The following is a 15,368-nucleotide window of genomic DNA, read 5'->3' on the forward strand; positions in this document are numbered from 1 at the left end:
TATATATATGAAAAATATTTTAAAATTTTACATTCATTTATCTTTATATTTTATTTCAAAAGATAAAATATATATCATAATATCATTATTATTTGATAGAACCATGTGAGTTAACACAGTTCACCACGAGTTTAGGCCGGGTTGGGTTTGAAAAAATTGAATTTTTTTTATGTGGGTCAGATTTCAACCTGGCTCATTTAAACTTGACTCATGTGGGTTGAACCCGTCGTGGATCGAGTTATCCCGCCAACCCACCTACCTAATTGTATTTTTTTAATTTATTATTTTATTTATGAAACTCTAAAAAATAAAATACTCTCTTCAGTCACTGTGTATACCAAAAAAAGTAACATCTGCTCTCACAAATCACTCTCACGGAACTTGCTCTCATTTACGGTGTTATCACTCTCACTTCTTCACTGAAATTCTTCAAGGAACAGGTTTTTTGTGTTTGTTTTTATATGACATTTGGATTATATTGTACTTTTTATTATTATTTTGAATCGTCTTCAGTTTAACATCATTTGTTGGGAGTGAAATTTGTTTAAATTTGAATATAGAAAGTTTGTAACTTTTTTTTATTTAAAAAAAGTTGTAATTAAATAGACTAGTGAGTCAACCCGTTTACCCACTAACCTGTGGTGGGTCGAGTCGGGTTCAGATTTTTCTGACTTACTAATAAATGAACCGGATTGAATTAGTTCACTAAGTGTGACCAACCCGTGATAGATCGGGCAACTCGAATTACCCGTTTTCACAATTCTAGTATTAAACTATATATAGCAAAAGTAATCTCCGTTGTCCGCATATTCTTTTATCAAAAGGAATACACAGCAAAAAGAGTCCACACATTCTTTTATGAACGGATAGACAAATCAAAAAGACAAATTATGCTCATTTGACACTGTCAAATAATAATATATCTATTATAATTATGTTATTATTTTTAGTTTAAAATCATAATATATTATTATATTATTGAAAGTAGTGTCAAAATAAATGTTTTTTATAATCTGTGTCAAACTATTTTATCCAAATTAATTATTTTATTAATTTTGGTTTTTACTTTTTAATTTAACTAATATGCCTGCCTGTATACATAAATGTATGCATGAATGTATACTGACTTTTAGTTACTTGTCGGATTGTGTTAATGGAGGAAGATATTGAGTTAGGATGACAAATTAAAAAATTATATAATTAAAAAAATCATAAAATTATAAAATCATTAAACTAAAACATTATAAAATTAACTCATTTAAGAATTTATTACATTATAAAATTGCAAAATTATAAATTTTTAAAATTTGATTTATAAAATTAGATAGTTACAAAATTATAAAATCATACAATTAAAATTTTAAAATATTAAAATATTAAAATTAGATTTTATTGTTTTAATTTACTTGTAGACTAATTTTCGTTAAGTAGAATAAATTTTTCAGAAATTTTTTCATGATTGTGATTTTTTTTAACAAAATATTATATGATAACATTTAAGTAAAATGACAATAAAATAATTACCATAGCATATAATTATCATTAAAATCTAAGAAACAATACTTACTTGAAAAGTCTTAAAATTTTAATGAATACTACTACAAAAATCTAATAAAAGTTTAATTGAAAGTTTTTAAATTTAAAAAAGAATAAAAATATAATTAAGTTAAAATAATAATATTATTTTTATTTTTACAGAATGGGGGCAAGTTGCTTTTGCATTCCAATAATTCAATTGCTATGTGTCGGTTGGGGAATTTCTATAATAAAGCATACCGCATAGTGATAATAAGTGTGAGGTGTATCTGCACCCTTTCACCAACTGTCTCCCTTCCTCCTTTTTACTCAAATTTCATCTTTAATACTATTATTTTTTTACAAATTAATCGCAACAATTAAAAATTACCAAGTTATGTAACATTTTGAGATGATTAAATTTCAAAATAATGTAAGTTTTATATACTTTAAAGAAATCCTTCATATATTAATATTGATTTAGTAGTGTTTTAGTAATTGGTCTTTAATTAAGAAAAATAATTCTATCAGCTTGATTTATTTATATTGAATACTTTGCATTAGTTTAGATAATTCAATCTATTGAGTTATAAAAGTGTAATTTTAGAAAAGTTATTTTAAATTCAAAATTTGAAATTCAATTAATTTATAATAATTCAAATTTATATTGTTTTAAGTTATTTAAATTAATTTATTTCAAATTCAAAATCATGTTTTTGAACTTTAAATCTAATTATGAATTTAATTTTTTTAGTTTTGAAAAATTAAATTTTAATCTATTTAATTAGATTTGAATTGGATTCAGATTGAATATTTTTTAAATTTTGAAAATTTTGAATTAAGACAGTTAAATATTGGATTAAAGATTACCACAATCAAAAATCAATCAAATATTTTTTATTAAAAGTTAGCTCGAGTCAATCTTAATTGAAGATTAATTTGTGAAACATTGATTGTGTAAAAATTTCTTTTTACCGTGAAAATGAAACTTTCTAAGATTCATCCAAGAATAATTGATAAAGTGTGTCTGCCATTTCAAATTTCTTTGACTTATTCTTCTCCTTTCAAATATGTAAAACGTGTATTTTAAATGTGTCAAAATCATTTGATTAATTAGAATTGTTTTCCTTTAAGTAAAACGTGTATTTTAAAAATTTAAAGGAATATTATACTTATTTATTTCTAAAATTATATTGCTGAGCTTACCTTTCCGTAAGGTAACAACTAATTCTAATTTTCTTAAATGCAATTAACTCTATAGAAAGCTGTATTTTTAAATAACACGTTTAGTCCTTTTATATATAATAGAGTTGGTTTCTAATAAACTAATATCTAAATCAAAACATAAATTTATCTTTTATTAGTTATATCAGTGTTGATTAACTAATTATTAAAATTATATTTCTAATTAAATTAGTGATTAATTTTACACTTTATAGACTAATAATTTGTTTTTAAAGCACTTTTCGTGTAATGATATATTTTAAATTATAGTAATGTAAATAATATAATAATAAATATTTGGTTAGAATTTTAACATCGACACTTAAACTAAATTGGTAGCATAACTGTATCGCATGCTTGACGTAACATTTATAATAATTACTTATATAATATTGATAGTATATTTACTTCAGATAACGATGAGGGCAGCTTTATATCCAAGAAAAAATATTAATATTAATAATTTTAATTTTAATTAAATTTAATTTTATAAATATAAGTTATTTTTTATTTTAATTTTTTATTTATGAATAATAAATATGTACGAGTATCCATAATACATTAAAAAAATATCTCTTAATAGGGATATTTTTGTCCTCTTCATTCGAAAATTGGTTTTCAAAATCTCTATAAGATTCTAACAAATTATGTGTAAAAAATGACGGATTGTATACTTATAATTAATGCTAACATCAGCTTTTTTTCCCTTAATTTGACACATTGATTAAACAAATAAAATAGCAAATTAGTAGATGAGTTAAAACTCATAAATATTTATTTATTATGAATTCGAAATCTACCATCTATTCTGAAACCACACAAAAACTCCACTAACAAAATGACACTTCACGTACAAGTTTTTAAGCAATCTAAAAGTCAACTCACAACAAATCTAACCATACATGTTTTAAATGATAGATTCCTAATCACGAAACTGAATTGTGTATTGAACAAGTACAATGTCTAGAGCCGACGTCACTTGCAATGCATAGAGGTAGAAATCTTCCATCTACAAACCAAGTGGACCTTTTTTGAAGAAAGTCATCAACAAAGGAATCCAACATTTCAGTGGTAACATGTTGCATCACTACTACATGTGCAATGTTTCCCTCGCATGCCAAACTCCATTTACGAGCAAAGTCTTCGTCTCGTGGTCTTTCAAAGACAACGATGTTGCTAAACTTGTTTAACATTGCACCAATTCCAGCCTTTCGTAATCGATGTTGTAGATGTGATGCATTGGCTATGCATTTATGCACTTCGCTTTCAAGTCCCATAAAACCTTTTCTTTTTATGCCATACCAAAGAAAAATCGATGCATGCCCAGAACGACTACCTGTGATTGTAACATCTCTTGAACCAATATATTCAACATCCGTTAATACGTTTATGTATTCTTTACGAGTTATCACAGCACCACAAGGGATTGGACATCCCAGAAACTTATGGCCTGAAATAGCTATACTTCCAATGCCTTTTTTGAAACTCATCTTTGTTGCCTGTACAATTATCCCAACAATACTTTTAGACAAAAACATAGTTAACAATGTCAAATGGGACTACCAGATTTCACCAACATATTAATAGCATGTGTAAAGCACTTTACTTGTTTGATAAAAGGCAACATGGCTCCGAACAGAGCTCCATCACAATGAATATAGAATCTGTCGCGAGGGAAACCACATTCCTTAAGTGTTTGTATTACAAGATCAAGGTCATCAATTCCTCCTTTCATAGTTGTTCCTACAACAAGAAAAACCTTTCAAATTTTAAGCAAAAAATGTGCATATTATTGTTATATGTGCAGTTGCCAGAGGTAAGAGGAGACCGATGTTCAGATTGATGATGGCGGGCTTGTCCTTGTGAGCAAGAAGTAATGTCTTTAGTTCATCACAATCAATCTCTCCAGAGACCAACGTGCTAACCTTCATGCATTGCATTCGATACATTCTTGCAATTTTGAAGATTGAATAATGGGAATCTTGTGAGGCATATAAAATCCCATCTGGCAATTGTTCTCTCCTATACGTAAAACATGGAAGTCGATGTTTCTGCTTAGAACATATTTTTGAAGCATCAAAAGTGTCTACAAGTTTAACGAAACTAACCCTACTAAAATCCCATGAAGATTCCCTTCGGTTCCTCCTGTTGTGACGTATCCCCAGTACTTGCTCTTCTCTATCTCACATAGATTTGCAAACCAATCAAGCACGCAAACTTCAAATGATGTTGAATTCATGGAGTAGCTGCTCCCTCCAAATGGATCACCAGCATTGTTCAAATGAAAATGAAGCAATGGTGCTAATGTGTCACAGTTGAGGTTTTGATTAGTGGGGTAGCCTGAAGTGCATTGAGAGATAAACAAGGAAAGTATCAAAATATCAACAATTATTTTCTCAATATCTTGACACGAATTATTAAGCAATATTTGTTAAGGTGCCATTTTATTGTATATTTTAAGAATCATGTAAAACAAGTTATGACATGAAAGGTACCCACCCAAGAATCGTAAGTTGGTCTGATTAAGACTCTGGGCATAGTGAGAAATAACTGAATCCAAATTAGGTTGTGTCTCGCCATTGAACTCGGTGATGGCAAGCTTGTCTTCAATACCTATCTGCAACTTTTTATCTAGAGACATTGTCAGCCAACCTCTGTTGACAACAACTATGTGTAGCACGAACTGATGGAATATTGTGTCCGAGAATAGAAAGTGCATATGCAAAAGACATAAACTGTAAATGTGCATTTATAGTCGAAAATCTATTTGCTCCTAAATATTTTTGGAAAAATGAGTTTCTTTAAAAAATAAAATAAAATGAAGTTACGTAAAAGTTAAAATAAAAGTTCTGAAAATTGATTTGAAATATTTTATTCAAACTAATGAGGATGCGGCGACGGATCATAAAGCATGAATGTGTATTGATATGTTTAGCCGTGAGAAATAAAATGTCGGCTGAGACAAGGAATGTTTCAATCCATATCTTTAGGTTATTTGTTTCAATTTGGTTTCTCAAAACTCGGCTTTGACTGCTATTCGAATGTTTTGTATTTGTTAGTTAACTTTTATATATCTATAATATAAATAGAATTTTCCTTTTTGAGTGCACAACTTACTTTTTATTTTATCCAAAATAATTATTTTATTAATTTTAGTTTTTAATTATTTTTAAGCTAACTATTATTTTATTTGAATATGCCTATACGTAAATGTATACTGACTCTTAGTTACTTGAGGGATCAATCGTGTGCAAGTATGATTCCTCATTTAATGGAGGAGGATATTGAGTTTTGATGAAAAAATTGGGTAATAGTAGCTATCATAAGCTAATATCTATCTATAATCTATAAAAAAGAGTACAAAACATTAAACACAAAAAGTACTAACAAGACAGGTGGCAAGCTCTCAACAACTCATCCAAAATAGAATAAAAGTAAACTAATTTTACTACAAAAAGAAAGAAATTTGGTGGAGGTGGTTGATTCTAAAATTGACACGTGACCTTTTCATTGGAAACGCAACTGGCATTCTCTTTTATCACGTGGAGTATTTATGTCTTTTCAAATTAACATTAAGTCTCTGCCTAATAATGCAACGACTTCTCACTTTCCATCACACATTTCTTCTATAATTCCGTTGGTTTTTCTTCTTCTTCTTCGGTTTCTTAAACCCTTACGTCCACTTCTTGGATTTCACAAAGTACTTTGATATATTATTATTTTATTAATCGGTTTCAATTTATTTTTCAGAATTTAAAACAAATCGATTACGAGTTCGTTAAAATGTTATAAAAAAAAAATTGTTAAAGATTTTTTTTTTTACAAACCCTCAACAACTTTTTTACAAAACCGTCGATCTATCTCATCCTCTGACCTATTTCATCTTCTTTCGCTAATGTTAAAAAAATAATAACTGAAAATTAAAATATTAATTTACACAATTAGACAGATAAAAAAATCAATCATTTCAATATTATTAAACAAAATTTTATTCATAAAAAATAAAATATCAAGTTATATAATTAAAAATAATAAATAATTAAAAAATAGTCAAAAGTTGTTATAATGAGAAGAGATAATGTTTGTGCAGAGGGAGAGAGTCTGTGTGTCAAAATAAGTTTTTTAATTTAGAATTTTCTTTACGTTCTAAAAAAACATGTAGCAAACCATATAAGATAAATAAACAGTATTTTGAAATACAACTTAAATATACTAAAAACATACATATATATATGATTATTTAATTTGAATTAAAAAGTTTTATTCTTGTCCTCATACTCTTTCTACACTTGTATTTTGTATTTATATATGTTCATGTTGGTAAAGTCATCATAATTTACACTATAACAACACAGGATAAGTTATCGAAATAATTTTTTAACTTCCAAAATATATATATATATATATATATTAGTTAACAAGTTAAAACTCAACAATGAAATGTCAATTGGTAACTTCAAAATAAATTCGTATTAAGTATGTTTTATCACAAACTATTATTTAACTCAATCCAAGATAAATATTTACAAACGAATATCATAAAATTAAGGTAATTCATGTTGCACATATACTCATTTACTTAAGACAAACACGTGTTGAAATTCGTTCAATCAGAATTTTGCTCACTTAGTCAAAGACCTCAGCTCAACAAGTGAATTTTAACTCCTTTAGTGAAGGACCACGATAAGATTTTATTAAACAATTTCACTGAACGAGAATAAAGTTCACCCAACAACTCCAAACAATGGGAGAAAATCGTTCAACGAGACTTAACTCACCTAACAATTGATTCGATCTAACCTCATGCATTTTTTAGAAAACTAACTTTGCTCGACTAGATATTGGCTCGTTCAACCAACCCAAATACTGGAAGTTCTACTTAAATACTCGCCCAATGAGCAATGTTCTTTGAGCTCTCTAGAGTTCAACTAAATTGATTTTCCTTAATAATAAGATAGTTCGCCCAATGAGTCAACACAGTTCAAAAACTTGAAATCATAGATATGACAACATTAAATTGGTTCAAATTAATTTTTTTTCTCCTCATTTCTTGTATCTAATATGATATACTTAATATGATATATAGATTTTTTTTTTATTTGAAGATCAATTGATGTTTTTAATACTAATTGTGTTGATATTTTTTACTTTTAGTTTCCGAGTGTCGAAAATAAGACAACGACAATGATCGTGGATATTACATTTCTCACTAAAAGAAATTATCAAGAAAGAGGGACAATTCTATTAAATGTAAGTTATTTTGATTGTATATATAATTTATTTGTACTAGAATTTTAATTAACTAATTTTACTTTTCTTTGTTTTAGTATTTTTCTATTGACAATCAAATCATTGAAGTTGAGAAATATTGATGTTTTTATCTCATTAGTAAATGCTTATTATAAGTTAGTATGTTATGTTTATATGTTGCCTTATAAAATTGTGTCATTGTTCATGCTAATGTGAATATGTACATTTCATTTTAATGTTGTATATAATTTATGACAAGTAAAATTTCTTTTTACTACAGGATCAATTGGCTATGGAATATTTTAAGATTTTTGTTATGATTGGTTTTGTTATTTTAGTTGTTTTGATACTATAAATTTGGTTTTGGCTTAATAGAGTTACACATTGGTTCCTAATTCTACTAGTTTTCATTGTTTTTTAGATAAAAAGAGTTTGTTGATGCTAAACATTGACTACACTCCATGGATATGTTTCAAAATTATTACATCTATTTCACATTTATTTTGCATCTTTTGTTTTACTTTTGTTACTTTGTTCTAATAAGTTGTTGCTATTTTATTCAATTTCATCCACTACATCATTCCGATTCTCAATAATGATTTTGACGATCTTTATTTGGATAGGGTGGATTTGTTAGTTTTGTAAGTTGGCTGTTCTATTGATTTAATTCTTAGTTAATTAATGTGTCATTTGAAGATTGTATTAATGTTTTGTTATGTTTGATATTAATTAGTCACTTTGATCATTTTGGATTATGTGCTTAATTTGTTATTTGTTACTAAGTTTTTTTTTTCTTTATAAATGTTCATTTTTAGTAGTTTCTTTACTATTTTTATTTTACTTTTTTTGTATAAGTGTTTACTATTTTTTAAAACAAAATACTTGCCCAGCTAATATATGCATATTTTTTTAGTCACATATTTATTAGATTTTTTTATTGATTGTTATAGTTGTCATAGATTTTTTTTAGATATAACACTAAAATAAAAAGGAATGAACCAAAAGTTAAGTAAGTCGTAAAAATAATAATTAAAACAAATATCTTTAAAAAAAATATTTTAGAAGTCATAACTTGGACTTTCATGATTTATTTTCAAAGTTTAGATTGATATTCTTTAAAAAAAAAACACAAGTTGTAATTAGCATATACTTACATAACTTTTCTTCTCTAGAAGAAATGTTCTCAATCAAAATTCTGAGTTAGAATTTGTTTTCCTTTCAAATATGTGAAACAAGTATTTTAATAAGTTATAACTTTGATTTTTTTTTAACTATATTCAAAGATTAGTTTCGTGAGAGTTTCTTTAAAAAAAACACGTTATAATTAGCATATAGTTAAAGCACAAGGAAAAACTAACGCAGTTGGCTTACCCTATTTATAAGAAACAACTAACTCAATTTTTTCTTAAATACAATTAAGTATAACTTGTTTAACTTCTCTTAGCAAACAATAATTTTACCATTTTCTTCTCTAAAAAAATATTATAAACCAAATTTCTTTGATTTAGAATTGGTTTCCTTTCAAATATGTAAAACAAGTATTTTTAAAAGAAATAGTTTAACAAGTTGTAACTTGAACTTTCTTAAATTATATTAAAATTTTAGTTTGCTAAGAAATTCTTTAAAGAAAAAAACACAAGTTGTAACCCACACACTCGTTGGATAAGATGTCCTAACGCAATTAACTTGCCCCCTTTTTTAAGTAACAACTAATTCAAACTGTCTTAAATACATTAATTAAGTATAACTTGTTTAACTCCTATTAAAAGCATTATTTTTACTTGTTTCTCTTTCTTATAATATACATCAATCAAGGAATGTTCTGCAAAAATACTTTTTTTCTAAAACTATATTATATCAAATAAAAATATGTACATGTATTGAAATTAAATAAAGAGGATAAAATAATTTCAGAATAAAAAAAAATTAACGATAATCGTATTTTATAATAAACCATTAAGTAATATAACGAATATAATTTAAAAGTATTATATACTATTATAACAATAAGTAAATATTATATTTCAAAAATTAAATTAAATTAAAAATATCGTAAAATTATATTAAAGAAAAAAACAATATAATATTACAAGATCGTGCTACTGGTTGATATATAAAGAGTTTTATCATGATGGTTTTAGATTCTACATAAGGAAAATTATGATTATCAATAACTTTATAGAGTTAAGTTTCACTTTATTTATAAATTATTTTATTCTAGTTTTCTATTTTTACTTTCTTTAAAAAACTATGTGGCATCAAAAGATTACTATTATTTCGAAATTAATAAAATTAAAGACTCTTTAGTAAAATGTTTAAGACGATAAGTATTTACTAACGGAAAAAAAATTGTAAAATCATATTGATCGAAAATTAAAGGAATAGACATGCAAAGGGAAAAACGTTAACTGAAACAATACACTATAGATGAAAATTTTCATATTGGTATTCTCAATTTGGTCTCCTTCTTTTAAATCTTTCCAATTGAATCCGTATAAGTGTTAATTTGAAACAAATTGGCTCATGCCGTTAAAGATCGTTAACGGTGTTAAAATTGTGCAGAGGTGTTAAAATTGTGCAAAGGAGAATGAGAAAAATTTGAACACCAATTGTGCAAAGGAGAATGAGAAAAATTTGAACACCTCTGCACAATTTTAACACCTTTGCACAATTTTAACACCTCAAAAGAAAAATTTTAACCACGTCATCTACCCACCTCTGCACAATTTTAACACCGTTAACGATCTTTAACGGCATGAGCCAATTTGTTTGAAATTAACACTTATAAAGACTCAATTGGGAAAGTTTAAAAGAAAAAGACTAAATTGGAAATACCTTACGAAAATAGAGACGCCTAAATAGTTTTAACCTAATCTAAATTATGAGGTAAAATATATCACGATTAAAATACATTACATAAAATATATTAATGCTTAAATGATATTTCAAGTATTTATTTTGGGATAAAATCTTGATATCTAAATTTAGAGAAAAATATTAACAAAACTTGAAATTTACATGCGTAATCGGGGATAGGTATGAATGAAAACGTAATGATACACATGAAAAGTATTTAGTATTTTTTTTGGTGTGTTTTATGACGTTGAGAGTACACCTGTCAAAGACTATAAAAAAATTGAGAAATCTTATATGTTGGATTATGTGTGAGATATTTCGCACGGAACAAATATGAAAATCCTCACCGACAAGCATATTATTTTGTCTTGTACAACATCAAGTAGTGGTTGATATGGTTACAACTGATATCTTTTTTTAGTCAAGACGAAGTGAACTGGTTTAAAAAAAAATGATTTTTGGTTGTTGATTATTTAGACTTTTACATGTAAAAAAACAAAAGATGAACAAAAAAAAATGAAACAAACAACACATATAGGATAGGATTATATTGGTTTGATTCAAAATGAATCTAATCTACTTTTTTTTTAAAATAATTATATACTGTATGTAAATTAAGGGAATGTGAGAATAAATGTGGTAAAATAAAAAGTAACTTGTAGCTTGAAAGATATAATTCAATTAGGGATGGATTGTGATATCTGTCATTTTTTTTAGTATTTTGGGAATGAACATGTTCTCTTTGACATCATTTTTTCTGTTTTACTAAACTTCTTTTGTTTTGGACAGGAAAGGGATTAATGATGTAAATAGTACATGATGAAACTCAAATTTATTCATTTTTCGGGAACAAGTATCTAAAATTTAATAAATTATAAAAAGTTCATAAGTATATTTTTTTATATAAAAATAGAAAGGATCTTATTTTCGCAAGGTTCAAAACAAATGGTTGAAATTAATCAAACTGCTTTTTGATAAAAAAGTTTATCCGCACGAATCAACTTTTTTATAATTCTTTCATAGAAAAAAAGGTATATTGCTCTTTTTTATTAAAATATTAAAGACTCCCGGAATAATCTCTAAACCCCAAAATTCAAAAAATATTTAAAAAATTCAAAATTAAGGAAATATCATTCTCAAATTGTATCATCAATTCTATTATAAATAATTTAAGAAAAAAGAAATGAATAATAAAGAAAGACTTGAGTTTAGAAGAATATTTACTATGATTACTGAATTTATAGATTTATAAATTCTTCTTAACAATCATAAACTCTATCAATCCATGAATAAACCATTATATGTGATGTTTGGCACAATCATGTCTTACACATTCACTTACATAATAAACACGCTATACAAAAATACTAACGCACAAAGAAAAAATGAACATAATACATTTGAAGTGCAAATTTTACAAGTTAATCTAACGTCAAGCAAGAATTTTCTTAATAAACTTCGTCTTAATTTCTTATTGAAAGATTTCCCAAAATACAAAACTCTTGCACTCTTCAAGAATTCAAAATCTCTCTTCTTTCACGTAATCAACCTTTTGATATTTCAAATTTTTCGTAATTTTGAATTGAGGTCAAACTCGTATTTATAGGAAAAAGTCATAGCTGGTATTATTAATCGGTTGTGAAATTGTCTTAATTGATTAATATCATATAGATGTATATTATGAAATATTTTCCTCTATTTTAACCAATTATATAAGCATAGTAATCGATTAAAACAGTTAATATGACCATTATGTGTTTCACAACATACATTTTTTATGCCACTTATCTTTTTAAGTTATTTGGCTTGATTATGAGAAATGTGCTTTACTTATAGACTAATGCGTCGTTGTAAATGACGCAAAGGCCGAGCTTGTACACATGCCGAGTAGTACTCTGGTCGAGTTGTAGTCAAGTTAGGCGGGATTCAGGTTTAGGTCGTGTTGTAGTCAGATCGTATTATAGATGTTGTATTATCGAGTTGTTGTTGAGTGTCAGATTGTTTCTTGTAAGGTTGATTTTCACTTAAAGCTTGGTCATCTCTTGCTTGGCTTGAAAAGGCTCCGACATTGTTGGTGGAGCTCGACCAATGCTTTCACAACTCTATCTTTATTTAAAAGAACTTGAACATTATCTCAAAGTACTTGGACATCATGTGGAGCTCAATCTTCAAATGAAAGAGCTCAAACATCATAAAAAAAAATCTAATTTAGATGACTTAGAGGCTTATACAACTCAATCTTGATACTTCTTTTTAACACAAGTTAAAAACATAATATATATATATATATATATATATATATATATATGGGTTTGTTAACGCGCGTATGTCTGTTTTTCAGTTGGTACATTTTAACAATGTGTACCGAGTTATAATAGACAAAAATACCCTCATATATTATGGATTTTAAGTTTTAAAGTCAAGGATATTTAAATAATTTTCATTCTCAAAACTAAAAAAACAAGAAACCCGGAAACCCTTACTCACCTCTTTCATTTCTCTCAATCCTCTCTCTTTCATTTCTCTCACTCCAACATTTTCTCTCTCATCTTTATTATAGCCCTAATTAAAAAAAAAAATCAGAAACACTTGGCGCTGTTAAGCAATTTCTTACAAAAAAAAATGATGATTTTATAATGAATTTTAATTTTATAATTTTTGTCTTATCTAATTTTCAGAAGCATAATGACATAGGAAGAAATTGGTAATTCGCCTGGAAAAAATCAGAAACACTCGCTATTAAACAATTTCTTACAAAAAATGATTTTTTTCATTTTATAATTTTTTCTTATCTAATTTTATCTAATTTTCACAAGCATAATGACATCAGAAGGAATTGGTAATTGGTCTGAAGGTTTTTTAAGAGATGATGATTCAACATTTGCAGATGATGAAATAAAAGAGGTTAGTGAAGACGGTGAAATTGAAGAGATCTTAAATGAACCTCTGTCTGAAGGCGAATATGCAAATGACTCAACTCTTTACAAAAGTAAATTGTTTAACGAAGAATATTTCTAATTTTTTTTTTTCAAGATGATAGAGAAATGTTGGAGTAGGAGAGATGAAAGAGAAGGAGTGAGAGAGATGGAAGAGAAAAGGTTGAGAGGAATGACGGAGGTGAGTAAGGATTTGAGGGTTTCTTTTTTTTTTTTTTAGTTTTGAGAATGAAAATTATTTAAATATCCTCGATTTTAAAACTTAGAATCCATAATACATAAGAGTATTTTTGTCTACTATAATCCGGTACACATTGTTAAAATGTATCAACTAAAAGACAGGCGCACGCGCGTTAACAAACTCCGTCTATATATATATTACTTATTGTCTTGATTTTTTATTATTATACTTAAAATATTTTAAATGTTTTTGTTTCCAATGTATTCATCCTATTGTTAGTTATTCTTTGTTTCTATAAATACAAATATAATTTTTTTACTATTATCAAATTTTAGATACCGAAACTTTTAGTATCTAAATTATGTAAATATACAAAGCGATTTTTTCTCTTGTGAGCAAAGAAATTAAGTTTTAGTTACTGTTAACTTATTTTAGACATTAACTAATCATTCTCTAATTAATAAATTATGTAAAAAACAATTAAAACTTCAATTTCCTAACTATTAGTATTAGGAATCTTAACAAATGTTTCATAAATAATAAAAATATAATTAAAAATGCATTTTTATTAAATAATAATATTAGTTAAATTTTGTTTAAAATTTTAAAATTATGAAAAACCTTTATAAATTAAAAAATTACAATCATATTTAAGACTTTTTTTATATATTTTTTCTTTTATATATTAAATTATATTAATTATTAGAGTTCCGACAATATCTCAAGAAGTCTAAACCGTTATACAGTATTCACATGTATTTTAATTCTTTGTTTCTACCGTGTACTTTTGCATGAAATTATACTCCAGTAATCCACTATCCACATTATAGTATATTTGAATGGTTTAGAATTTGTATTAGGTTTAAACTCTTTAGTTGTCTTTATTTTCGTTCGGTTCTTTTAATTTGTTCTCCTTCTTTTAAAGTTCCTCAATCAAGTCCTTATAACTGCTAATTTGAAGCAATTAAGTTTCTGCCGTTAAAATTCGTTAACGCAGTTAAAATTGTGCATAGCTGGTGAAATTACGTGTTAAATGTTTTAGTTGGAGGCGAAACGTGGTATTGTTGGGAGTGAAACGTGGCGTTTTAGCAACTTTTAAACAAGGATTTAGGGTTCATTTAAAATTGCATTGTTCATTTAAAATGTCAGAAGAATGAAATTGTGAGAGTAAGTTGGACCCAACTCGAAATATTTAGGATTCATTGTTGTTGAAGGTTGGGCAGCACTTGAAGAAGGAAGTTCTAAAGTAGAAGAGCAACAATGTTGATGGCTCATTCGTGTTCCTCTTCAACTTGCAATGAGTGTGGAAGAAAGAATTTGCGGTCTGTGAGCTCTCGTGGAGATGGAGGGTGGAACAGGAAAGATGCTTCACTGATCTATCATTATGGAGAGAAGACTGTGTTGAG

At 26.7% G+C, this 15,368-nt stretch overlaps 1 protein-coding gene across 1 annotated transcript; it reads right to left on the reverse strand.

Moving 5' to 3' along the window:
- Nucleotides 1-3,570: 3,570 nt before the first annotated feature.
- Nucleotides 3,571-5,436, reverse strand: LOC106770635 (serine decarboxylase-like). Its single transcript, XM_014656436.2, has 5 exons — nucleotides 5,239-5,436; nucleotides 4,848-5,079; nucleotides 4,568-4,761; nucleotides 4,346-4,482; nucleotides 3,571-4,238 (listed from the first exon to the last, which is right to left on the reverse strand). Exons 1-5 carry the CDS (start codon nucleotides 5,378-5,380, stop codon nucleotides 3,666-3,668), a joined length of 1,278 nt encoding a protein of 425 aa, XP_014511922.1. The 5' UTR covers nucleotides 5,381-5,436; the 3' UTR covers nucleotides 3,571-3,665.
- Nucleotides 5,437-15,368: the final 9,932 nt, after the last annotated feature.

The sequence above is a fragment of the Vigna radiata genome, chromosome 8, assembly GCF_000741045.1.
Source record: "Vigna radiata var. radiata cultivar VC1973A chromosome 8, Vradiata_ver6, whole genome shotgun sequence".
In the NCBI taxonomy this organism is placed as follows: domain Eukaryota; kingdom Viridiplantae; phylum Streptophyta; class Magnoliopsida; order Fabales; family Fabaceae; genus Vigna; species Vigna radiata.

Bases quoted from the DNA above. Each gene is read 5' to 3' on its own strand.
- LOC106770635 (XM_014656436.2), bottom strand. From the start codon at position 5,380: ATGTCTCTAGATAAAAAGTTGCAGATAGGTATTGAAGACAAGCTTGCC. The intron at 4,762-4,847 runs GTTAGTTTCGTT...TTTTACGTATAG, and splicing joins CTTCATGGGATTTTAGTAGG to GAGAGAACAATTGCCAGATG. The intron at 4,239-4,345 runs GTAAAGTGCTTT...ATAATTGTACAG, and splicing joins TGTTGCCTTTTATCAAACAA to GCAACAAAGATGAGTTTCAA.